This window comes from Eimeria tenella, genomic scaffold (genome assembly GCF_000499545.2).
Source record: "Eimeria tenella Houghton genomic scaffold, Eth_scaff11, whole genome shotgun sequence".
Taxonomy (NCBI): Eukaryota; Apicomplexa; class Conoidasida; order Eucoccidiorida; family Eimeriidae; genus Eimeria; species Eimeria tenella.
The window spans coordinates 324,852-350,544 of NW_013541474.1; the positions used below are offsets into that span (position 1 = coordinate 324,852).

General features: G+C 47.5%; 4 protein-coding genes across 4 annotated transcripts in view; 3 read left to right on the top strand and 1 right to left on the bottom strand.

Annotated features, from left to right (window-relative positions):
• ETH_00030935 (uncharacterized protein) overlaps positions 1–3,264 on the top strand; it is a gene marked incomplete at both ends in the record, with an annotated part of 4,480 nt that extends 1,216 nt beyond the window's left edge. Inside the window, 3 exons of the mRNA XM_013372875.1 lie at positions 221–614; positions 1,364–1,855; positions 2,170–3,264. Of these exons, the coding sequence (XP_013228329.1) occupies positions 221–614; positions 1,364–1,855; positions 2,170–3,264 (1,981 nt within the window). The remainder of the gene's footprint in view (positions 1–220; positions 615–1,363; positions 1,856–2,169) is intronic.
• Positions 3,265–4,197: 933 nt separating this feature from the next.
• On the top strand, positions 4,198–9,956 carry ETH_00030940 (uncharacterized protein; the record flags this gene model as incomplete). Its single annotated transcript, XM_013372876.1, has 2 exons — positions 4,198–7,065; positions 7,359–9,956. 2 exons carry the CDS (start codon positions 4,198–4,200, stop codon positions 9,954–9,956), a joined length of 5,466 nt encoding a protein of 1,821 aa, XP_013228330.1.
• A 1,329-nt stretch (positions 9,957–11,285) lies between these two features.
• Positions 11,286–14,223, top strand: ETH_00030945 (uridine phosphorylase, putative; the record flags this gene model as incomplete). The annotated part of the gene is made up of 6 exons (XM_013372877.1): positions 11,286–11,291; positions 11,679–11,862; positions 12,234–12,432; positions 12,633–12,825; positions 13,167–13,457; positions 14,152–14,223. 6 exons carry the CDS (start codon positions 11,286–11,288, stop codon positions 14,221–14,223), a joined length of 945 nt encoding a protein of 314 aa, XP_013228331.1.
• Positions 14,224–16,528: 2,305 nt separating this feature from the next.
• On the bottom strand, positions 16,529–25,255 carry ETH_00030950 (F5/8 type C domain-containing protein, putative; the record flags this gene model as incomplete). The annotated part of the gene is made up of 20 exons (XM_013372878.1): positions 16,529–16,759; positions 17,072–17,139; positions 17,306–17,581; positions 17,738–17,819; positions 17,935–17,961; positions 18,103–18,219; positions 18,405–18,857; positions 18,953–19,167; positions 19,304–19,415; positions 19,484–19,594; positions 19,730–19,789; positions 19,900–20,876; positions 21,213–21,333; positions 21,554–21,708; positions 22,327–22,398; positions 22,645–22,991; positions 23,493–23,963; positions 24,147–24,297; positions 24,583–24,699; positions 24,916–25,255. 20 exons carry the CDS (start codon positions 25,253–25,255, stop codon positions 16,529–16,531), a joined length of 4,503 nt encoding a protein of 1,500 aa, XP_013228332.1.
• Between the last annotated feature and the right edge of the window lie 438 nt (positions 25,256–25,693).

The following is a 25,693-nucleotide window of genomic DNA, read 5'->3' on the forward strand; positions in this document are numbered from 1 at the left end:
TAATTAATTAATTAATTAATTCACTCATAAAATTAGAGAATAATTCATCAATTCTTTTGTTTTTTGTTTATTTCTTTTTTATTTTTCAATTCAATTCGCTTTATGTCTTTTTATTTGTCTTTTTTATCTTTTTTAAATTCTCAGTTGCAGCGATTTATTTGTTAAGCTAGTTCTTCCTTTTTCTCTCCCTTTGCTGCTGCTGCTGCTGCTGCTGCTGCAGATACCGCACCACCTACTGGAAAGTGCTGTGCGTTGCTTGTAAAGATGCTGCTGCTACTTCTGCTGCTGCTGCTGCTGCTGCTGCTCTTCCCCCGGCCACTACAGCAGCAGCAACTGGCGCCGCGGCTGCCGCTGCTGCTCGTGAAGCAGCAGCAGCAGCAGCACCAGCAGAAGCCGCACCATCACCGCCCGCAGCAGCAGCAGCAGCAGCAGCAGCAGGAAGCAGCAGGTGCCGCGTGGTGGCTCCCCTTGTGTCTCGCCACATAGACTTTTTGTGGAACTTGCACTTGGAGGGAAAGCTGGAAAAAGAAAATATAATAAATGAAATAAAAGAAAAAGAAAAAGAAGTGAATTTAATTCTGCTGCTCGGCTCCGCGCCTGTGGGGCCCTCCAGTGTACGTACACTCCAAACCCTCCTCCACAAAATTCCCAAAGTTCGATTTGGCTCCACAGAAACAACTTTGCAGGCAAGTTAATTAAATTAATTAATTAATTAATTTAATTTAATTAGCTAATTAATTAATTTAACTTAATTAATTTAATTTAATTTAATTAATTTAATTTAATTCGGAATTCAACGGATTTGAATGCAGTGACTTTGATGGGTTCAACTTTTGAAATAAATTAAACGAGTTAAATTCGTTGAAATAATTAAATTAAATTGAACTAAATTAAATTAAATTAAATTGAAATTAAATTAAATTAAGTTAATTAGATTAAATTAAATTAAATTAAATGGATAGTTAAATTAAATGAATTAATAATAATAAATAATGAAATACATCAATTAAATCAGTTAAATCAATTAAATAATTTGAATAAGTCAAATAAATTCAATAAATTAATTGAATTAAATAAATTAAATAAATCAATTAATTGTATCAAATAGGAAGCAGCAGCAGCAGCAGCAAAGTTTTTAAAATAAATTAAAAAAATTTTATTTTCCTATCAAGTCACTTCCTAGGCCCGCACCTAATCGAAAAATGATTTATTTATTTATTTACTCATTTAGTTATTTATTTATTTATTCTTACCTATCTATTTATTTATTCATTTATTTTTATTTATTTATTGTTTATTATTTATTTATTCATTATTTATTTATTTATTTATTATTTATTTATTTATTTATTTATTTATTCAGGTTGCTTCGGTCCCTTATTGGATGTCAGATGAGGAGCAGCTGGAGGCGATGCGGCGGGGGTGGCAAGGAACAGCAGCAGCAGCAGCAGCAGCAGCAAAAGGCACAACAGCAGCAGCAGCAGCAGCAGCAGCAGGGGAGTGTGAGACACGGGAAGGGACCTTGGAGACATTTGACGAGACAAATGGAAGCAAGAAGAGCAGCAGCAGCACCGGCTTCAGCGAAGCTGGAAAAGACGCAGAGACAACTGCAGCAGCAGCAGCAGCAGCAGCAGCAGCAGCAGCAGCAGCAGCAGACACAGAAGGACTGGGGGAGCGGCAGTCAGATGAAACTGCAGCCGGAGAAGTGAACAATAAAGTTAAAATGATTAATCAAATTCAAACAAAAAAACAAAATCAAGAAAATAAAATTGGATTCTTCATCGGCCGCCCGCACAAAGGCCTCACGGAAATGCGAGTTGTTAAAAGCACCAAAAAGGGGGAAGAAGGCTACATGGTGAGCAGCGAATTAAATTAAATTAATTCGATTTAATTGATTTAATTTAATTAATTAAATTAAATCAATTAAATCGAATTAAATTGAATCAAATTGAATGAAAATTGTCGTTTCAAACACACGAGTTCCTTCAATAGCAGCAATTAGTTGCATGCGGTGAACGGAGCTGCTTGAAAATGCGCCAGTCTTGCTGCAGCAGCTCAAACAAAATAGATTTAATTCCTTTATTTTATTATTTTAAACTTTTATTTTATTTTAAAATAAAAGTTTAAAATAATTAAATGAATCAGATCTTTTTGTTTGGGCTGCTGCAGCAAGACTGCGAAGAGGGGGAGTGCGGCTACCTGATCTGCAGGGGGGGCAACGTACTGTTGGGTTATTTGAACCCTCTGGAGTCCAGAAAAAAGAAAATGGAGTTCAAAAATGGAAATAAAATCGAAAATGAGCTTCAAAACGGTGTAATTACACCCGAAAAGTGGTACTTGGGGTTCGGAGATGTCGGGTTTTTTCTGAAAAACCCCAAAGACGGCGGCCGGGACTTCTACTGGGTGACGCGCACTGCAGATCTCCTCATTAAGGGCGGAGTTAACTATTCTTGTTCGCAAATTAATTCCGTTTTATTTGAATTTTTGATTAAAAGTTTCAATTTGAGCGAAAAAATTCAAAAAAGAATTCAAATTGCAGCCGTCGGCGTCAAGTGGCGCAGCGAACACGACGACGACAACTGCGTCACCGTCGAGTTTGCAGATTCCGACTTTGAAACTTCGGAAAAAGAAAAGCAATTTGAATCGAAAAAGGGAAACTCAGAAAAAGAAAAGGAATTTGAAAAAGAAAATGGATCAAAACGCGAAAAAGAGACGCAAAAAGACCCCGAAATGAGCCCGGAAACCGAATTTCAAGAAGTGGAATTCAAGTTCGAAGAGGAAGCAGCGGGAAAGCAAAAGAAAGAATCCAAAGATGAACAGGAATTCCAATATGAAAAAGAATTTAAAAATGAAAAAGAATTAAATAATAAAAAGGAATTAAATAAAAAGGAATTAAAAGAGGAAAAAGAACTAAAAAGAGGAACTGGAAAGGAAGGTGAAGTTGCAAAGGAAATGGAACTTCTGAATCGGCAGCAGCAGCAGCAAAAAGCCTCGGATTTGACTGGAATAAAGGAAGAATTAAAAGAATTAAATGAATTTAATGAAATTAAAAAAGAAATTAAATCAAAATTCCTCGAAAAAGCAAAAGAAAGCAAAGAAATTCAAAAAGGATTCAAACCCGACTTCGTCCGATTTGCAAAAATCCCCAGAACCTTCAAAGGCAGCGTCGACTTCAAAAAACTAAAAGAAGAATTTTTAATTCATTTAAAACAAAACGAAGTCAAATCCAAAAGACAAAACTTCGTTTCAGATGCAATTGCATAAACAGCAGCAGCAGCAAGAGCTGCTGCAGCAAGAGCTGCTGCAGCGGGAGCTGCAGCAGCAGCAACTGCAGCAGCAAGAGCTGCAGCAGCAAGAACTGCAGCAGCGAGAGCTGCAGCAGCAAGCGATGCTGCAACAAGTGCAGCAGCAACAACAAGCTGCAGCAGCTGCTGCAGTGGCAGCATTTTTCATTAGGAGCTGCAGCAGCAGCTGCGGCAGCAACAGCAGCAGCAGCTGCAGCAGCAACAGCAGCAGCAGCCACATTCACCATTTGATTTTTCTTTTTTTGATTTTTGTCCTTTTTTGTTTTTCAAAACAAACAAAATGAAGTTCTGCCACTGCCAATTGCTGCATTATGAATATTTAATTGTTTGGAAACAAAATAAATAAAATAAATTAAAATAAAATAAATAAAAATAAATAATTTAAAATAAAATAAAAAGAAACAAAATAAATTTCATTCGTTCTTATTTCGAATTCGAAGAATTCAAGTTCTTTCCTCCAATGCGCATCTTCAGATCGACTTTTTTTTTCTGTTCATTTTTGTCCATTTTTTCTTCTGATTAAACATGAAAAGATAAATTAAAATAAAATAAATCATAAAATTGCATTTAATTAAAGTAATGCTAAACAATCGACAAAAAAAGAAACAAAATTGAATAATTACAACAACCCCACCCCCGGAGATACAGGGGCCCTTGGGGGCCCCTAAGGGGCCCCCAGGGGCCCCCAGGGGGCCCCAGGGGCCCCTGGGGGCCCTCTTTGATGATATATCCGGGTCTTTTTGTATTTTTAAATTACTTTATTGCTTAGAAAAACGTGTATACACAAAAGAGAGCCTCAGCAGCAGCAGCAGCAGCAGCAGCGGAGTGCTCCCTAGGGCTCGAGCGGTTAAGAAGATGTTGCTGCCAGTGGCAGCTGCTGCTGTTCACATAGATGAGCTCTGCAGCAGCAGCAGCAACACCAACACCAGCAGCAGCAGAGCAGCCACACGGCAGCAGCGCCATTGATATCGATGCAGCAGCAGCAGGGAATGCAGCAGCAAATGCAGCAGCAACAGATGCAGCAGCAGCAGCAGCAGCTGGTCCTGCTGCTGCGCTTGCGGCGCAGGAGCATGCTGCTGAGGGCATCGCCGCAGATGGGGCCTCTTCTGCCGCTGCTGCAGCAGTTGCTGCAGCCTCACCAGCTGCAACAACAGCAACAGCAACAGCAGCAAGAGCAGCAGCAGCAGCAGCAGCAGCAAAAGGTGAACCCGAACTTGGTTCTTTTCCATCAGCTGTTGTTATTTCGGGAAAAGAAAATAAAATAAAAAGAAACACAAAAGTAGTAAGACGTGCAAACAAAGTGGCCCCTACACCCACAGCAGCAGCAGCAGCAGCAGCAGCAGCAGAAGAAGCAGCAGAAGAGCGTGCGACAGCAGAACCAGCGACACCTGCAGCAGCAGAAGCACCAGGGGCGAAGCCAGATGTCGAAAGCAAAGCAGCAGCAGCAGCAGCGCCAGTATTGGTCGCAGCACAAGCAGCAGCAACAGACACAGCAGCAGCAGCAACAGCAACAGCAGCAGCCGCAGCACGGCCGCAGAGGAAGCGCTGCAAGGTGGGGGCAAAACCCGGGGGGCCCCCAGGGGAGCAGCAGGGGGCCCTCAGGGGCCCTCCTCTTTGTGTCTGCAGCAAAAGAGCCCTGGATTTCTTCAGCTGCTGCTGCTCTGCTGCAGCAGCAGCAAGTCAGCAGCAGCAACAGCAGCAGCAGCAGCAGCACGATTGCGAGCCCCTCACGGACATTCACTTGTCATTAGCTGCATGGCGTTTGGCCCACAAAGCTCTGCAGTGCTGCTGCAGAAGCAGCAGCAGCTGCTGCTGCAGCAACAGCAGCAGCAGCAGCAGCAGCAGCAGCAAGAACAACAGCAGCAGCACAGCGAGCGTACCGGAGTCACTTCCACGCCGTCTTTTGGCTGTTGCAGTACCGCCAGCTGTAGCAGCAAGAGCTGCTGCTGCTGCTGCTCTTTACCTGCAGCAGCAGCAGCAGCAGCAGCAGCAATGCTTGGCTGTGTCTGCTGCATCACTAGCAGCTTGCGAGGCGCCGGCGCAGCACGCCAAATCGGTTGACTTTCCCACTGCTGCTGCTGCTGCTGCTGCGACCTCAACAGCAGCAGCAGCAGCAGCAGCAACAGCAGCAGCAGGTAGTATCTTTCCCCCTGTGTGGGTTGTGTGTGAGGAGGAGCAGCAAGCACAAGCTGTTGCCGCCATGCTGCAGCATTTTCTTGAGCCCTGCAGCAGCCAGCAGCAGCAACAGCAGCAGCAGCAGCAGCAGCAGCAGAGGCCGTCGGGAACTGTTTGCTGCACCACGGCTTTTGCTTCGAACATTCGCGAGAGGAAGCAGCTAGCAGCAAGAATGAAAAAAAGAGCAGCAGCAGTATTTACAGCAGCAGCATTTTCTGCTGTTGCAGCAGCAGAGAGACGCGACAAACAGCAGCAGCAGCAGCAGCAGCAGCAACAGCAGCAAACTGATGGAGCTGGCCCACACTCAGTAGAAAATGAACCTCCCTCCCCTCCTCCTAAGCAGCAGCAGCAGCAGCAGCAGCAAAAGCAGCAGCAGCTCTTAATGGTCGAGGGCTGCTGTTTGCTGTTGGTGCTTGAAGCCCCAAAACTTCTCTTAGACCCTAAAGTTGCAGAGGCAATAGCCGTCTTTAGCAGCAGCAGCAGCAGCAACAGCAGCAGCAGCAGCAGCGACAGCAGCACAGCACGCTGTATTGTGTGCTGCAGCAGCTTCTTGGCTGCCTCTTTGGAGCAGCTGCAGCACTGGCAGCATTTAGCGCAGGCAGCAGAGGTGCTGCTTCCTGCTGCACCTGACCCAGCAGCAGCAGCAGCAACAGCAGCAACATCTGCTGAGGTAGGGGAGCTGCAGCGCCTTCGCCGCAACAAGGCAGTTGGAAGCTCTTTGCTGCTGCTGCTGCTGCAGCAGCAGCAAAGCCGCTGCGCGTCCCTGTACGACTTGCGGCTTCTGCAGCAGCTTGAGCAGCAACAGGTTGAACAGCAGCAGCTTGAACAGCAGCAGCAGCAGCAGCATAGTGTTGCGGCTGCAGCACCAGCAGAAGCAACGTCAGCAACGGAAGGCGATATTAAGGACAAGAAGCAGCAAGAGCAGCATCCACAGCCCTTTGCTGCTGCTGCTGCTGCTGCTGCTGCAGCAAAAGGAAGGTCGACTGCAGCACAGAGGCAGCTGCTGGCTTCAGACAGCCCCGCGGTGCTGAGTGTCGACAGCAGCAGCAGCAGCAGCAGCAGCAGCAGCGAGGATGAGAAGCAGCAGCACAAGCCAAGCACCCCTAAGGTTTCTCCCCCAGGGTTGACTGGCCGTCTGAGGCGCTGCAGCAGCAGCAGCAGCAGCAGGAAAAGCCGCAGCAGCAGCTTCGCGCGTGTGCTGCTTTCACCAGCAGCACCAGAAACAGCAGCAGCAGCAGCAGCAGCAGCAGGGATCAGCAGCTCTTTGCGCCGCTACCGACGGCTTCTCGAGGCCTTCAGTGCTGCGCTGCTCGCATGCACTTCTGGTTTACGGCAGCAGGGGCTGCTGCTGACGAGACTCAAGCCGCAAGTGCTGCTGCTGCTGCAGCGGCAGCAGCAGCAGCAGCAGCAGCAGGTTGTTCGGTGTCTTGGCGTGCCGGAAGCAGCAATCACTAAGAGGGATGTGCAGGCAGCAAGAACAGCTATTCACGAAGCAGAGAAGCAGCAGCAGCAGCAGAGACGGCAGCAACCGCAACGGTCTTTGCTGCAGCGCAGCAGCAGCAGCAGCAGCAGTCTGCAGCAGCAGGTATGCTGCAGCCTTTCTTGCACAGAAAATATCTACTGCGCAGCAGCAACCCCAATAGATAGAACTCACCAAGCAATTCAAGGAACTAGGGTTTAGGATTTAGGGTTTGGAGATTAGGCTTTAGGGTTTAGGGTTTAGGGTTTAGGGTTTAAATGTCAATGTTTTTCGCAATAAGCCCATAACCAGTATGCGGCACGAAGGGTTTCGAAAATACACGCTGGCGGCAAAACGTCAAGGGTTTAGGGTTTAGGGTTTAGGGTTTAGGGTTTAGGGTTTAGGGTTTGCGAATTCAGGCTTTGGTTGCGGAGTGCCGCTTTGCTATGATGCTGCTGGAAGCAAGAGAGCAGCTGCAGCGGGAGGGGCCCCAGGGGGCCCTCGAGTATTTGGAATCCCACATAAACCCCAGCAGCAGCAGCAGCAGCAGCAGCAGCAGCGGCAGCAGCATCGCGGAAAGCATGCAGAGCCACATGCGCAGCAGAGAGGCGCAGCAGCTGCTGGCTGCTGCGCGAGCTGCAGCAGCAACTGCTGCTGCTCGCATGCAATTAGCAGCAAAAAAGAGAGACCTCTCCTTTGGCCCTCTAATGGAAATGGTGTTCGTTTTGCTGCAGCTCTTCTACCGCCACTACAGCAGCAGCAGCAGCAGCAGCCTAAGCAGCAACGGCAGCAGCAGCAGCTGTTTTGAGTCTGTCATTGAGTGTGGGGCACTGCTGCTGACGGAGGGGCCGGAAGAAGCAGCAGCAGCTGCTGCTGCGCTCTCCAGTGCTGCTGCTGCTGAATTTTCGATTCTGCTGCTGCAGCCTGCTTCAGCAGACCTTGCTGTTGCTGCTGCTGCGGCTGGCAGCAGCTCTTCTCGAAAACGCCGTGCAGCAGCAGATAGCGGAAGGGCCTCCAGCGCCGCAGGCAGCAGCAGCAGCAGCAGCAGCAGCACAGCTCGGGGGACTGTTTATGTAGCAGACACTGCAACAGCAGCACGTGTTCTCTCCTCTTGCTGCCGCTTCCGGCTTGTGCTGCTGCTATTTGCTGCTGCTGCTTCTGCTGCAGATGCTGAGGAATCATCCCTGTGGATTACACACAGATTTTCTGCTGCATGCGCCGGTGGCCTCTTTTTCAAGCAGCAGCAGCAGCAGCAGCAGCAGCAGCACGGAACGCCTTTATCAGAAGCTCCACCCACGGGAGCGGCAGCAGCAGCAGCAAGTGCTGCTGCTTCCCCGGGATCCATAGGCCATCCTGGGTCCTTGTCTGTCAGCAGCAGCAGCAGCAGCATCAGCAGTAGCGGCACAGTGGCTGCAGCAGCATCGCCGTTAGCTGCTGCTGCTGCTGCTGCCGCGCCGCTTACATTTGAAGCTCTTAAAACTTCTGCTGCTCTTGGGGGCCCCAATTCCATTGTTGTCTTCGTGTCGGACCCAAATAGGGGCACTCCAAATGCTGCTGCTGCTGCTGCTGCTGATGCTGGGGAGCAGCAGCTGCTAGGCGTGCTGCAGCAACTAGTCGAGTGTGGCGACAGCCCGGTGACTGCAAAAGGCGTGTCAGCAGCAGCAGCAGCAGCAGCAGAAGCTAGTAGCAGCACGAGCAACAGCGACGGCAGCTGCTGCAGCAGTGGGGGCAGCAACTGCAGTGGAGGCATCAGCAGCAGCAGGAGCTGCTGCTGCTGCTGCTGCAGCTTTAGGAGCGAAGACTTTTTAAAACTTTATGCATCAACAGTGCTGCCCAGCGCCTTGGGGAGACTTATTATGAAGCCAGCAGCAGCAGCAGCAGACACAGCAGCAACAGAGGCGGGAGCAGCAGCAGCAGCAGCAGCTGCAGCAGCAGCGGCACAAACCGGGCATTCAGTGGGTTGCCTGCTGCTGCCAGGACGGCAGGTGTTTCCGATTGAAGATATTGCTGCTGCTGCAGCACACGCTGGCAAGACACTTACGAAGCAGCAGCAGCAGCAACAGCAGCAGCAACGGCAACAGCAAGAGCAGCAGCAGCAACAGGAACAGCACCAGAAGCAGCAGCAACAGCAGCCGCAGCAGGGACGTAAACGCTTGAAGCATGGCTTAGTAGCAGAGTCTCCATGCCCTCCAGCAGCAGAAACAGCAGCAGGAATAGCAGCAGCAGCAACAGCAGCAGCAGCAACGGCTGCAGCAGCAACAGCTGCAGCAGCACCACCACCACCAGTGCCCGACACGGCGGAAGTTGCAGCGAAGGCAGGAGATGTAGATTATGGCGAAGCTGCTGCCGCTGCTGCTGCTGCTGCTGCTGCTAGTGCAGCAGAAGGGAAGCAGAACTGCACTAGCACTTGCAGTTCAAGAAGCGACCCAGATGCAGCAGCTGCAACAGCAACAGACTTCGGAGCTGCTGCTTCTGTTGCTGCTGCCGCTGCTGCTGCTGCTGCTGATCCCAATCAGCAGCTTTGCTGCCAAGTAAGTTCTTCGAAAGATGGGCTTCAGGAAGCAGCAGCAGGGGCTGCTGCTGCTGCTGCGCCGATCTGCGATGCAGCAGCGGGAGTAGCAGCAGCAGCAACAACAGCCGCAAAAGCAGCAACAGCAACAGCAGCAGCACGAGCGGTAGTTTTAGCCTGCGGTGCAGGAGTTTCTGCAGCAGGAAACAGCGCAGCCAGTGAATTAGATAATTCAGCTGCTGCTGCAGCAGCAGCAGCAGGTGCTGCGCCTGCTGCAGCTGCAGCTGCAGCTGCAGTTGCTGCTTCTGGGTGTATCGACAGACGAGTGTGTGGGGTTGATAGGCAGCCCGCAGATACAGCAGCAGCAGCAGCAGAAGCAGCAGCAGCAGCAGAAGCAGCAGCAGTAGAACCAGCAGCAGCAGCAGCAACAGCAGACATGAAATGCACGCTGCAGCTGTGGCGGCTGCTGCCGAAGGACAAACACCCTCTGGCAAGATTTTTCTGTTAGCTGCAAAAACTAAAAACCAATTTTAAAGAAGTAAATACCGAGCAGCAGCAGCAGCAGCAGCAGCAGCAGCACGGGGGCGGCTGGTGCAGCAGCAGCGGCGGCACGCGCGTGGCTGCTGCAGCAACTGCAGTAGCAGCAGCACTTGAGCGGTTACTGCTACAGCAGCAGCAGCAGCACGTTAGCGGCTGCAGCAGCAGCAGTAGCAGGTAAGCTGCACAAGTTGCAGCAGCAGCAGCAGTAGCGCCTGGTGGTCGCCAGTGAATGAGAAACACTGAGTGTCTGTACACTCCAATTTAGCAGCGCTTCTGCAGCAAATGATTTAAATGAATTCGAGAGCAGCCAGTAGCAGCAGCAGCAGCAGCAGCAGAATTCAAGTGAGAAGTCTGAAAGGTTGGATGCATGCAGTAGGGTAGCGAGGGGGGAGTTCATCTCAATTTAATTTAATTTAATTACACGAATTAAATTATTTTTAGTTGAAATATGATCTGAATCTGAATATTTGATTTTGTTTTTCCATCAACAGAGCTATCTGAATACAGAATTTGCTCCTGGCGGCTGCGTTCGCCTCGCCTGAGTGGAAGGCTGCGTCTATTCGCTTTTTGAGAATTTGTTTTTATCTTTTTGGTTTTAAAAATTAAATGTATTTGTTTTAATTATAATAAATTAAAATTCGAATTTCAATTCGCCGTAGTTAAGGCAAGTGTGGGTACAGACGAGACGGCCTTCAACGCTGCTGCGTCTTCTGCAAGCTTTTCCTTTTCTGCAAATTTTTGCGGAATTTCCGGTTTTAAAATGTTAAATTTGAATTAATTTACTATTTATTTAAAATTCAGGGAAAAGGCGACTAAATTTGGCGCTGAATCCGCTGCTGCAGCGCATGTCGGCTGGCAGTTCTGCTGCAGTTGCTGGCTTCCTCTGTCGGGGCTGCGCATCGACGTTTTCTTTCCTCTTGTTTCGACCCCCTCAATCTGAAAAAAGTAAAAGAAAAGAATTGAATTAACTTTTGCGTTTTCGCCTTCATATTTGCTCGTTTCGAGGTGTCCATACACCCCAGCACTGTGCAGGTGAGCCATTTCCAATTCGGCTCGATCGCCACCTCGCCAGTTCAACTTTTTCGGAAAATGTGGAAAGGAAGTCTTTTTTGTTTATTTTTAGCGTTTTCGCTTCTTTAAGTCGACAAAATAGTTAGTTTTAATTCAGTTTCACTGGAATTTGTGGAGCTCCGGAGCCGCGCGGCTGCAGTTTCGGTCTTGGTTTCGATTCTTGAATTCAAGTTTCCGCGTGTTTTCAGGTTTTGCAAAAACCCCCACTTCCTCTTTTTCGCAAAAAATGGCAGTAAGTTAATTTCAAAAGGTCCATTTCCTTCATTTCATTGCAGCTTTCCACTTGCAGCAGCCCGAATGCGAGGCTGTGGGGATGAATCAATGGTCAAACCAAGCATTTGCGGGGTTTAGGAGGGTTTGGGGTTTGGAATATGTGGGTATTTATATTTTTGAAGAATCTTCGAAGAGAAAATGTGCTGCAGCGCATTTGTCATCTTCTGAATTATTGAAACATTTTGGGACTTTTTCATCTTGTTGAACTTTTTTTGGATTTTTGCTTCTTTTTTTCGGAATTTTCTCCTTTTTTGATTGTTTTTGATTCTTTTTAATTGCTTTTAATTCCTTTGAACCCTTTTTAATTTTTTTTCACTCTTTTGACTCTTTTTTGCAACAAATCCAGGAAAAAGAAGCCGAAATTTTCCTCAACGAAGATGGATCTCTCTACCACTTGGGAGTCAAAAGCGGAGAACTCCACCCGCGGATTTTGACTGTGGGCGACAGAGAAAGGGCCCAAATGATCGCCGAGGCTTTTCTTGAACAAGTTCGAGAATTCGAAAAGTCCCGAAACTTCAGAACCTTCTCAGGTCCAAACCCTAAACCCTAAACCCTAAACCCTAAGCTGCAGCTTCAAGTTCGAGTTTTGGATATTTTCTGGAAGTGCCGCCGGCGGCCGTCGCCGCCGCGCAGCAGCGCGGTGTACGTACACCGCAGCCGCGCGGGGCTCTGCAGCTTCCGAAGCGAATCTTTTGAATTAATTTAAATTACTTGGCTGATAAATTCGAATAAATTCAAATTAATTAAAACTAATTAAAGTGAATTGAAACAAAGCAACAAATTGACTGAATCTGGTCGTTTAAAGTCGAAAGGAAGCGAAAGGAGCCGGGTGTACGTACACCCGGAGGTGCGTGGGGTGTACGTACACCTGGCGCATGCGTGGGGTGTACGTACACCGCAGGCCTCTACAAAGGGCGGGGCGTGTCGGTGGTGTGCATTGGAATGGGAGCTCCAAATATGGACTTTTTGGTTCGAGAAAGTTCTTTTTTGTTTCAACAAAAAGGCCTGGCTTTCGTGCGCCTGGGCACTTGCGGCATCTTCAAGGCCGGCTGCTCCCCAGGCACTCTCTGCATCTCCAACAGCATTTACTACTGCCAAAGGTCTGCTGCTGCTGCTGCAGTGGCGTGGTGTGGGTTTGCTGCTGCTGCAGGGACTGCCGAAGGTCTGCTGCTGCTGCTGCTGCGGGGTTTGCGTGGCTTGTGCGTGGGTTTGCTGCTGCTGCAGGAACTGCTAAAACTCTGCTGCTGCTGCTGCTGCTGCAGGGTTTGCGTGGCTTGGTGCGGGTTTGCTGCTGCTGCAGGAACTACGCGCACTTCGACGGGAGCGCGGCTGGGGCGCCAGGTGTACATACACCTGAGGGCCCCTACTTGATCTCCGGGCCCGTCAAAGGCGACGAAGAATTATTAAATAAAATTGAAGAAAATGTGAAGAGAAAGAACTTGGCTTATTTGAGGGGTTTGGGGATCACTGCGGAAACCTTCTACAGCTGCCAGGTGGCTCTTTTTCGAAGCTGCATTGGAATTCGACTTTTTGATTGTTTTTCCTTTTATTTTCCTTTTATTCTCCATTTAATTCTCAATCAAATGGTCCAACTTTTATTATTTGTTTGCCTTTCTCGCCGATTTGAGTTCGGCGCGAGTTTCCGGTGGAGCCGTTTTTCAGGTGTACGTACACTTGCGCGCAGCTGCATGCATCCCCTTGCAGGTTTTTGCATGCAGGACTTCATTTGCATCAAAAGCTGCATTGCCCTTCATTTTACGGGACAATTTTTTGACTTTTATGCCGTTTAATTGCATTTAATTCACTTTCCACTTCATTGTTTGCCTTCTCGCAGGGCCGGCGCTTCCCCGGCTTCGGAGATGAAAACGAAAAACTCGTGGAGGACTTTGTGCGGCTGGGAATCGACTCCTGCGAAATGGAGTCGCACCAGCTGTACCACTTGTGCAGCGAGCGGGAGAAAGAAAGAAAAAGAAAAGAAAACGAGAAAGAAATGAAAGAAAAAGAAACGAAAGACAATTCAAACTCAGAAAGCAAACAGGGGCCCACCAGGGCCGCCTCCATTTGCCTCGGGGTGGTCAACAGAGTCGACCCCAGCGCGCCTTCGCAGTTAATTCGCAAAAGCGAAGTGAGGCTTTTATTAGGTTGTTTGTTTTCGACTTATTCTAATTCATTATTCCTCTATTTAATTGCTTTTGAAGAAAATAAAACAAGTAAATTAAATCAATCAGACTTGCGGTGTTAACTGCAAAAACAAGCCCTCTGAGAAGCCCCAGACACACGAAATTCCTCCACAACTGCTGCTGCGGAGCAGCAGCAGCAGCAGCAACAGCTGCATGCGTCTTTTGGTAATGCAGTGGATGTATAAAAAGATGTAAATATTTCGACTTTTCTTTATATATAAATATATTTATTGTATTTGCATGCATGCATTGTATTTGCATGCATGCCTTGTATTTGCATGCATGTTTAATTTTTAAATAGAAATATATTTTTTGTTTTTTTCTCACTTAAGCAAATGCACGGGGTGTATGTACAGGGATGTTCATCCCACGGAGTTCGTCCTAAAATAACAAACTAAACCCTAAACCCTAAACCCCAAACCCTAGCAAACCCTAAACCCTAAACCGTGTTTTTGACTATATGCTTATTGCTTGCCACAGTGCCGGAAAGCTTCTGAACTTATAACACTTGCGAGCTGTTGCTGCTGTAGCAGCAGTGCAGCAGCAGCAGTGCAACAGCAGCAGTGCAGCAGCAGCAACAGCAGCAGCAGCAGCAGCAGCACTTGTGTTTGTTAAATGTGGATTTTGAATTGTGTTCAGGACTGCACGAAGGAAATTCTGTTGGGAGCAGCAGAGGCGGCGCTGGACGCGTTGATTTCAGTTTCGATTTGAAGTTCATTTTTTGAAGAAATGGAATTTGAAAATAAAAATAATAAAACAAAATAAACAAATAAAAGAAGCAAAGCGAAATAAAGCGAAATAAAGAATAGTCCAAAGGGGATATTTGAGAGAATGGATTTGAATTGTTTCGGGTTTCATTGAACCAAATTAATAGCAGCAAATGAGAAACTAAATAAATAAATAAGTAAATAAATAAAGAAGTAAATAAACAAATAAATAGTTCAAATGAAATCCAAATTGTTCATTTGGATTTCATTTGAACTTTTTTCGTTCAATTGAATTCTTTTGAATCCAGCGTTTCGAATTCAAGAAACGAAACGCCCAACAACTTGAGCCTTCAACGAATTGAATTCATTGAATTCGTTGAATTCATTTAATTGAATTTAATTTGTTTAATTCAATTCATTCAATTCAATTCAATTTAATTCATTCAATTTAATTCATTCAATTTAATTCATTTAATGTAATTAAATGAATTAATTCAGTTTTGCTGCGGCAGCAAAACCTGGGCGAAGCGGCTGCGGCGAACTTTGCACTCCGCGCTGCACTCATCCACGAGGGCACTCCTGCATTTGAATTGAATTAGAACTTCAATTTAATTCAATTTAATTTGATTTGATTTAATTTAATTCAATTCAATTAGTTCATTTAACTTAATTTAATTTAATACAATTCAATGTAATTAATTCAACTTAATTGGGTTCAATTCAGTTTAATTCAATTTAGTTCAATTAGTTCAATTTTATTCAATTTAATTGATGCAATTTCACTCATTTAATTCAATTTAATTCAGTTTAATCAATTCAATTTAACTCATTCAACTCATTTAATTCAATTAATTCAATTTAATTCATTCAATTAACTTAATTTAATTCAACTTAATTCATTTAATTTGATTAAGTTAATTTAATTTATTTAATTTAATTTAATTGGTTTAATTTAAAAGATTTGACTCCGAGGCCCACCAGATCTTCGCCGCGGCGCCCGGCGGCTTTTTGAAAGTCGCGCAGCACATTTTGCAGACTTCGCCTGAAGTCCATTTCAGAAGTTAATTCTTTTTATTTTGTTTTATTTTACTTTGTTTTGTTTTATTTTGTTTTGTTTTGTTTTGTTTTATTTTATTTTGTTTTGTTTTGTCAATTCTTTTATTTTATTTTAATTCATTCTTTTCGTTTTGTTTTAAGAAGTTGTTTCGTTTTGTTTTGTTTTAAGAAGTTGTTTCGTTTTGCTTTGTTTTGTTTTAAGAAGTTCTTTTGTTTTGTTTTAATTCATTCTTTTCTTTTGTTTTGTTTAACTCATTCTTTTGCTTATTTTACTTTGATCAATTCTTTTGCTCACTTAAATTAATTCTTTCGTTTTATCTTATTTTAATTCATTCCTTTGTTTTGTTTAGATTCATTCTTTCTTTTTTATTTTATTTCAATTAATTCCTTCGTTTTGTTTGAATTCATTCATTCTTTTTATTTTGATTCATTTAAATTAACCAATTCATTTGTATTTAAATTAGTTCACATATATTTATTTAAATGAATTCATCGATTTAATTTGATTTATGTATTCAAATCAGTCCATTCATTTATTTGTTTTGAATAAAGTGACTCGTTTAAATTAATTGATTCATTTAAACTAATTTGTTTAAATTGTCTTGTTCAAATTGATTCATTTAAATTAATTCGTTTAAATTGATTCGTTTAAATTAATCAATTTATATGAAAAAATTCATTCAAATTAATTAATTTATATGAAAAAATTCATTCAAATTAGTTAACTCATTTGAAATCATTAATTAAATTTAATTAATTTAAATTAATTAATTTAATTAATGTAATTAATTTAATTTAAATTAAGTTAATTCATTCACTTTGATTAATTTAAATAAATTCATGCAATTTAATTAATTTAATTTAATTAATTCAATTTAATTCAATTAATTTAAGTTAATTTAATTTCCAAGTCTCACTTGTGCATTTGTCGGGGCGGCTGTCGGCTGCACAGGAGGAGTAGAGGGCCCTGGCTGCAGCTGAAAAAGAAAATTCAAAATTAAAAACAATTTATAAAATTAAAAGAATTTATAAAATTAAAAACAAATTATAAATCAAAACGATTTACAAATCAAAAGCAACTTACAAATTAAAACAAATTACAAGTTAAAAAGAAACTCTAAGACAAATTACAAATTAAAAACAAACTAAAAACGAATTATAAATTAAAGCAAATTAAAAATTAAACCAAATTGTAAATCAAAAACAATTTATAAATTGAAAACAATTAAAAACAAATAAAGCAAAAGTCTGCCTCACTGCCGGCGCAGGTCTCGGTGAGGGTCTGCAGCTGTTGGCAGCCGGAAAAGGAATTTTCTTTTTTTTCTTCTTCGCAATATTTCGAACAAGTTTTTCGCGCCTTTCCGGAGTTCGGAAACTCCGCGGCGCAGCACGAGCTGCAGAACCCCTGACCACTGGTCACCTGCTGCTGCTCCCCCCTGCTGCTGCTGCTGCTGTTGCTGCTGCTGCTGGTGCAGGCGTGGATCCTGCGGAGTTGGCGTTCGTTGCTTCTCGGGAGTCGTTAATTGTCTTTATTTTATTTATTTTATTATTTTATTATTTTAATTATTTATTTCCAGTTTTAAACGCTCGAAGTCCCACCTGGCGGGCCAAGAGCCGGGCCCGACGCAGCGGCGCAGCCCCAGCGGAAGCTGCTGGAAGGCGGGCAGGGGCTGGGGGGCTTCGGGGGGTTCGTTCGCGGGGTGCTGCGTTTGAAGTTGAATTTGAATTGAAATTGAAGTTGAATTTGCGTTTATTTGCAAATTGGAATTCTTTCAACTTCAAATTCGAAGGCCCACCAGCAGAATCTCCGAAAATGCCACTCCGGCGCACTGCCAGGTGGTGAGCGCGACGGTGCCGCCGACGCCTGGTGTACAGACAGCGCGGAGGGTGGAGAGCGGCGGAGCGGAGTTTCGCTCCTTTCGGCCGTTTTAGTTTATTTTAATTCGTTTTAAGTGTTTTCAAATGCAGTTTAAGCTTTATTTCCCGCAGTTTGGACCCAGTTCGAGGCGAACTGCGGCCTCCACACCCACCGTCGCTCCTCGCGATGCTGAACACCGGAAGCGCTCCGCCCCCGCTGCTGCTGCTGCTGCCGCTGCTGCTGCTGCTGCTGCGGACCACGACGCGGTCTGCAGTGAAGCTGAGCTTGATTGAGTTCCAAGTCCCCAACTTGAAGCCCCAAAGCCCGGACTTGGCCAGAGTGCTGAAGAGGCCCCGCGCCCTTCTGCGGATTCGCGCGAAGTCCGCAGCCACTTCAAACAAAAAGTAGTTCTCTTTGTCCACGAAGTTGAACGCAGCCCCCACAACTCCTGCATTTGAGTGCAAATTTTCGCCAAGTTCTTTTGTTGTTCGGTTTGGTTTTTCTTTCTTCAGAGCCACTTTGCCCCCAAAGTTCAGCTTTTCGTGTATTTATTTGTTTTATTTATTTATTCATTTTCATTTTTGCTTTTATTCATTTATCTCACCATCGCACTGAGGAAAGAAGTTGAAGGAGAACTGCCCCTCGTCGCAAGAGCGATGGCGAGCGAGGGCCAGCACTGCGGGCTCCTGCGAGAATTCAATGCACAATTGAAGCACTGGGGTTTAGGGTTTAGGGTTTAGGGTTTAGGGTTTAGGGTTTAGGGTTTAGGGTTTAGGGTTTAGGTCGTCGGGAGACGCTCACTTTGTTTTTCTCTCCGCCCGCTGCTGTCTGCGGCGCCGCAGATCAGCAAATTGGAAGCAGCAAATTGAATTCAATGGTTGAAAAGTCCCAAATGAATTAATTAAATTGAATTTAATCGAATTAGTTATGTTAATTCAGTTAATTTAATTAATTCAATTAATTCTTCACCATTTGCGCAATGGTCTTGTGCTGCCCCCCAATGTCTGCTGCATGCCGCCAGTGCGAAGGAGTGCTGCTGGAGTCGGGGTCGAGTGCATGCCAGTCATCGGAGATTTGCCCCACAAACTGCAGCAGAAGTCATAAATAAATAAATAATAATAATAAATGAATAAATAATAAATGGATAAATTGATAAAGGCGAAGAAAGCTGCAGCAGCAGCAGCACCGAGGTGTACGTACACCCCACGCTGTTCAGAAGCGGCGCCCCAAACGCATGCAGAAAGAAGAATTTGAATTTGAATTCCACTCACGGCTTCCCTGTAGTTGCTGCAGAGCGGCGGATACGGAGGCAGCAAAGGCGGCTCGCCGCCGCCGCCGCCGCTGCTGCTGCTGCTGCTGCTGCTGCTGCTGCTGCTGGTGCATGCAATGGGCTTGATGGTGAGGTCCCGGAAGCAGGCGGAGTTGACTGCGCTGGTGTAGAAGGCGAGGGAGCCGGAAGCAAAAGAGCCGTCGAGGACGTCGATGTCTGCAGCAGCAGGTGCGCCCGCAGCAAGGCCAGCAGCAGCAGCAGCTGCTGCTGCTGCTGGCGCAGCAGCAGCAGCCTCCGGGACCTCAGCCACAGTTATCGAAATCCGCTGCTGCACCTTCCGCAGCCGGATGCTGTACCACTGGTCCTCCACGAAGCCCCCGTCTTCAACTCTTGCTGCTTCCGTGGGGGCCCCGTTGACGACGCGCAGCAGCCGTTTGAAGCCGCCGCTGCTGCGCTGCAGCAGCAAAAGTTTGCATGCGTTTGCGTTTGGAGTCGAAAAGTGCTTGCCTTTTGCATTTCGAAGAGAAACATGTTTCGGGGGTCTTTGACGTGGAAAGCCACGCCCACGGAGCCCGCGCCGGAGGCCCGGACTTGGCCGAAAAACTCGAAATTGAAAAACTCCTTTTCTTTCAAAATTGCAAAAGTTCCCGCTGCTGCGGCGTTGGGAAGTTTCGGGGAAACGGCGGAAGACTGGCAGAGGCAGTGGCGGCTGTCGGGGTGGCTGGGGGTGGCTGGAAACGGGCCGATCTTCCACTTGCTGCTTCCTAAGTTCGGCAGTTTGTTCATGCAATTGGGACCATTGAATACGAGTAAACGAATAAATCAATTCATTCATTCTTTCATTGGTCCGCGAGCTTCGGCGTTTGCCCATTTGAAAGCAGAAACTCTAAAAAGACGCACCCACTGTGAACTTCGAGTTGAAGATCTGAAACGCCTCCGCCACTTGCAAGTTCTTCACCTTCTCCAGACTCCACGGATCCGCGGCGGACTGCGCGGCTCTTTTGCGGAGATTCTTTGAAGAGTTAAATTCGAAATTGAATAAATCAATTCAATTCAAATAAGTCTTTCGTTTCCGCCCACCATCTGCAGCTCCGCAGAACTCGCCTCCGAGGCCTGCGAAACCTTCCCCGAGATCTGCTGCAGCCGACCCGCGAGCTGCTCGGCCTCTCCGAGGGTTTCTTTCGCTGCGACCTGCGGTTGAACGAATTGAATGAATTAAATGAATTAAATGAATTAAATGAATTAATTCATTAAATTGTCCAATTTAGTTCGAAGTAAATCGAGAATCGGAAGGCCCCGAAAACTCGCAAGTGACCCGCTGCTCACCTCCAGCCGCTGCTGCATGCGCTCCGCAGGCTTCAGCTGCGAGCGCGCGCCGGAGATCACCTGGAGTTGAAGTTTCGATTTTGAAACATTTGAAATTAAAAAGGATTTCAAAAATTAAAAAGAATTCAAAACTTGAAAAGGTTTCAATTTTCAAGTCGCTTCCAACGCACCTTCGTCGCCTCCAGCTTTATCGCGTCCACAACTGCTGCCTCCAGCCCCCCCAGCTGCTGCGACAAAATCAAAGACAGCTGATTTATTGCAACTGTTGTTGCTTCATTCAGCTCTTCTGCAACAGCTGCTGCTGCTCGTGCTGCAGCAGACGCGCCGGCGCCCGGCGCTGCTGCTGCTGCTGCTGCTGCTGCTGCGGGCGCTGCTGCTGCAGGGGCTGCTGTGGAGGAGGAGGGCGGTGGGGCTGCCGCTGCTGCAGCTGCAGGCCTTTGCGCTGCAGGTGCTGCTTGCGCTGCTGCTGCGGGGGCTGCTGCGGGCGCTCCTGCTGCTGCTGCTGCTGCGGGGGGCGCTACAACCCGCGTAGTTGCTGCTGCAGCATCTGGCGGAAAGGCTGGGTTAGCTGATGGAGCCGGAGGCACAAACGGGGGAGCGTGCAGCTCCAGAAAGCTGCTTCTGCTGCTGCTGCTGCTGGTAGTGCCACCTCCGCTGCTGCTGCTGCTGCTGCTGGCAGTGCCGCCTCCGCTGCTGCTGCTGGTGGCAGTGCCACCTCCACTGCTGCTGCTGCTGCTGCCGGCGGCGCCGCCTGCGCTGCTGCTGCTGCTGTCAGTAGTGCCAACTCCGCTGCTGCCGCTGGTAGTGCCAGCTGCGGCGCTGACGCCGCTGCTGCTGGTACTGCCAGCTGCGCTGCTGACGCCGCCCATGCTGCTGCTGCTGCTGCTGCTGCTGCTGCTGCTGCTGTCGAGGGGGCACTGCTTAGTTGCAGGCTCGACAGTGAAGGCGTTGACCCTTTGGGGCCCCAAGAGGCTGCTGGAGAGGATTCCGTTGTTGTCGGAGCCTTCGAACTCTGCTGCAGCAGCAACAATTCGAATTGCTGCTGCTGCAGTTCTGCTGCGGACTCCGGCGTGGATTGCTGCTGCGCAGATCGAGCTGTCTGCTGCATACACCCCAGCTTCCCCGCCGACGAGCCTGGCCTCTCCGGCTGAACTTGCGGATTGTTTATTTATTTTCGATTTAAATGCAAATTGTTTGCAAGTTACTCACCAAATTGCATGCAATCTTCCGGACAGTTCACTAAATAAGTGCTCCCGGGGGGCCCCCCGAATGCTGCGTTGCCCTCCACTGTCGTGCTGCAGCTGATGTCTGCTGCAGCTGCTGGCGGGTGCCACACGTCGGTGTTCGTGGAGCCTGCAGCGCTTGAATGAGGCCCTTCATTTGTTCATTTATTCATTTATTTATTTGATTTATTTTATTCATTTATTATTTATTTATTTATTTATTTATCACTTGTTTGTTTGTTTTGAAACCGATTTCGCACATATCAGCGTCGACATGTCCGTCGCCGAAGAGTCGAAGAAGACCAAACCCGCCGGCGAAAGGCCTGCGGTGTTTCCGACCAACTTTCCACTTTCTTGAATTTCCAAAACAAACTCCGAGACCTAAAGCGCCAAATAAGTTCAACTTCCACTTTTTGCATGCAAACGAAACTCCAATAAACCCTAAACCCTCCGAAACCCCCCCGAAAAAACCCAAAAACCCGCCGAAAAACCCTCGGGAAACCCTAAACCCTCGGGAAAACGCCCGGCCTGCAAACCCCAAACCCTCGCTAAAACCCCAAACCCTCGTGAAACCCTAAACCCTCGCAAAGCCCGGACTGACGTCTTTCTTGAAGTCGAGAGAGTAGAAGACGTTGGCGCCGTTGTTGACAGCTATCGGGACAGGATTGGAAAAGTCCATTTCCATCAACTCCAGCATTTGCTGCAGCGCCTCCACTTGGCGGCGGCTGTGGAGGTGCACCGGCTGCAGCCCAAGCTCTGCAGCAAACGCCAAGCGAATTCAAATTCAAAATTTCGGAAAAGAAATTCAAAAAGAAATTCAAAAGGAAACTCAAAAAGAAGTTCAGAAAAGAGGTGCAGAAGGGAGATTCAGAAAAGATGTTCAGCAAAGAGATTCAGAAAACAAATCCAAAAAAAAGATCAGAAAAGAAGTTCAGAAAAGAAGTTCAGAAAAGAGATTCAGAAAACAGACTCAGAAAAGAGATTCAGAAAAGATTTTTAGAAAAGAGTTTCAGAAAAGATATTCGCAAAGGACTTTGAGAAAATACTTTGGGAAAAGACTTTGAGGGGAGAGACACACACAAAAGACTTTGAGAAAAGATATTCACAAAAGGCTTTCACAAAAGGCTTTCACAAAAGACTTTGAGAGGAGATGTTCGCAAAAGACTTTGAGAGGAGACAAACCCAAAAGACTTTAGAAAGATCTTCAGAAGAGACTCTGAGAAAAGATGTTCACAAGAGACTTGAGAAAGAAACCCGCAAAAGACTTTGAGGGGAGACAAAGACAAAAGACTTTGAGAAAAGATATTCGCAAAAGGCCTAGAGAGGAGACAAACACGGAAGAAGATCTTGGAAAAAGACTGGGAAAAGACTCACTGTTGCATGCATGCACTGCGTCTGCAACGGAGAGAACGCCGTCAGTGTCGGGAACTGTTGCAAAAGTGGCTCCTGAGGAAAGATCGCAGAAGACCCTGAGGGGTTTCGGGGCGCAGGGGGGCGAGGCCCAGTAGAAGCCGGAAGTTGCAAAGTTGAATTTGCTTTTAATTGTGTAGCAGTCTTGGACAGGGTGTTGGCGTTGCAGGCCGGGCATGGGGCGGACTGCGGGGTTGGGGTGTACGGACAGCAGCTGTTCTTCTGCGAAAAGTCGAAAAGTTGAATTTTCGAATTTCGGAGTTTTCGCGCGCTTTCGCTCACCAACCAGCGCCGCAGCCCTCTCCGCGTCGCCGATCTCCGCGCGAAAAGCCGAAAGCTTTTCAAAACTTGTTTTTTTTTCCTTCAAACAAGTCCTGACGGGCCCCAGAAGCGCCTCGACCGCAGCCAGCCCGCTGGCCACGGCCGCGCCCGCGGCTGCTGCCTGCTGCGCCTCCCGCTGCAGCGCCCGCCCCGCAGCCAAGTCCACTTCGGAAACCAATTCCAAAAAGTATTTGTCTCGCGCGTCGCTCGAAGTCTTCGCCTTCGAACAAGACTCCACGACGGAGCGCAGGCGGTTGCTGTACACGGAGAAGCTCTTTATCGCGTACAAGAACTTGTCCTTCGACGCGCTGCAGCACACGCGCCAATGAACGCAGTGAATGCGGTGAGTCAAATGGCGAAGCCAGTCCAATTATTTAAGAATGAAACTGACGAAATTGATGAAATGGCGAAATAAATGCAACACATGAAATAAATGCAGTGAATGCAGTGAATGCAGTGAATGCAATGAATGCAATGAATGCAATAAGTGCAATGAATGCAATAAGTGCAATGAATGCAATGAATGCAATAAATGCAATAGATGCAATGAATGCAATAAATGCAATAAATGCAATGAATGCAATAGATGCAATGAATGCAATGAATGCAATGAATGCAATAAATGCAATGAATGCAATAGATGCAATGAATGCAATAGATGCAATAGATGCAATGAATGCAATAAATGCATTGAATGAAACAAATGCAATGAATGAAATGATGAAAGAAATGAAATAATGAAAGAAATGAAAGGAATGGAAGAGAGAAGTGCTGCAAATCGAAATTCAAGTTCTGCAAACTGCCCCCACCCCAAAGTCGGGTGCGGCTTCTCCAGCTGCAGCCGCAGAAAGCGCGCGACGGTGGCCTTGAGGTCGAGGCTTGAGGTGTACGTACAGTTGGCGGCCACTCGGGAAACCTGCAGGAAGTTGGAGTTGTCAGAACTTGCAAAGAGTGCAAACGAAAGCGGCGGAAACTCCCAGTCGATCTCTGCACTCCGCAGCTTGAAGGCGCTCCCCAGGTCCACTTCGAAAACCACAATTGGGGGAATTGCATCTTTTGCAAACTCCGGAGAAGCCCAGAAGCTTTCGCTGCTGCCGTCCACTGCAGCAGCAGGCGCATGCACAGCCTCCGCCCGCGTGTGGCTGCTGCGCGCCTCTGCGTTCCGCGCCACGTCGCTGCTGCCAGCTTTGCTGCCTTGCTGCGACAGGCAGCTGCTGCTGCCCCGCAGCAGCAGCAGCTGGTTGTTCGCCTGCAGCTCCCTGCAGCAACGCTGTGACGCCCTGCACCAGCAGCAGCAGCAGCAGCAGCAGCAGCAAAAGGCACCGCAGCAGCAGCAGCAGCAAGAGGCACAGCAGCAGCAGCAGCAGCAAGAGGCACAGCAGCAGCAGCAGCAAGAGGCACAGCAGCAGCAGCAGCAGCAAAAGGCACAGCAGCAGCAGCAGAAGCAGCAGGAGGTGGCTCACCAGACGCTGCGCCCGTCTTGGAAGTTGTATTCAACTTCGCAGTTTCCCAAAACCACTTCGCCTCCATCCTTTACGCTGTTGTCCTTCAGCACAGCGCAGCCGCCCAGCGCGGGGTTTCGCAGCTGGCCTGCGCGCGCCTCAACTCCAAACCCTAAACCCTAAACCCTAAACCCTAAACCCTCACCTTTTTCCGTGAACTGCCACAGCGCGCGCTCGTCCGCGGCTGCTGCAGACGTCAGACAGCCGTCGAGCACTATGTCTCCCCTCTCGTCGCTTTGCAGACACAGGTCCTGAGGGTTTAGGGTTTAGGGTTTGGGGTTTAGGGTTTAGGGTTTGGAGAAACGCACTTGGTGGGGACTCGTGATGCCGCTTTGAATGCGCAGAACGGGAAAGCCGCCCCCCAGCAGCTGCAGCAAACTGATGCCGAAGTACTGACTCTGAGGGTCTTTCATGAAAAGGCGAATGGCCTTCAGCTGGACCGGCTGCGGGAAAGTCAAAACTTGATGAAACTGAGCTGCGAGGGGCGAGGCGCATGCAGAGGCGGCGCCGCGAGCTGTACGTACACCCCAACCGACTCACGCCCTGCAGAGTTCACGTCTTGAAAAGGAACCACTTCTTGAAAAGGCTCCGATCCGTCGAAGCTCGCGGCCACAGACACTGCGCGGAGGGCCCGGCGGGTTGAATTCAACTTCTTTCAACCGGCAGCAGCAGCAGCAGCAGCAGCAGCAGCAGCAGCAGCAGCAGCAGGGAAAGCCGCTGGCGAGCTCACCCTTTCCAGGGGCGTAGGCCCAGTGGATCTCGAGGCCCTCCACGGATCTTCGCGTTCTGAGGCGGCCAGTCCAACTCACGACTTCGCCTTTTCGGTGGTTTCCCTCAGAACACCAGTAGCCGGAGCCTCGAGTTAAAGCTTTGTCTGGAGAGAACTCCCGCAGGCCCCCCGGGCCCACACTTGGAAAAAAAGAAGAAGCCTCCGCGGAGTCCACGCGGATGTACGTGTTCGCCACCATCTGCTCCGCGCGAGCCAGGGAGATCGCAGCGGGGGAAACGGAAAGCAGCAGCAGCGCTGCCAAGGGCTGGCCCTTCAACAGCCGCCTGTAAAAGACCAACATCGTGCACTAAGTTTCGAAAAATCCCAAAAGGAAAGCCTAAACCAACTCCCAGGCTCCCTGCTTCCGCCGGTCAAACTCCGTGTTCCACTGACACCTGGGGTGTATGTACACCTCCTGAAGTGGATCTTGCAAATTCAACTTCCGCTGATTTAAACGCCAACAACTTGAGGAAAGGAGGCATTGTCTCTAACAATTACTCAAATTATGTTTTCTCGAGATGCAGCATCTGCTGTTTGTTCTTTTCGCACTGCATGCGGATGTGAATTCGCCGAAATCGCATTTTAAATGCAGCTTCTGCAATCAGAAAGCCGTTTAACTCGCCAAATGAGACCTTAATCAACACACATGAAATTAAAAGAGAAATAAAAGCTGCAAAGAAGGCTGATCTTTGCCGCAGTAGTTTGCCTGCTGCGCAGAATATTAAATTTTTCTGAACTT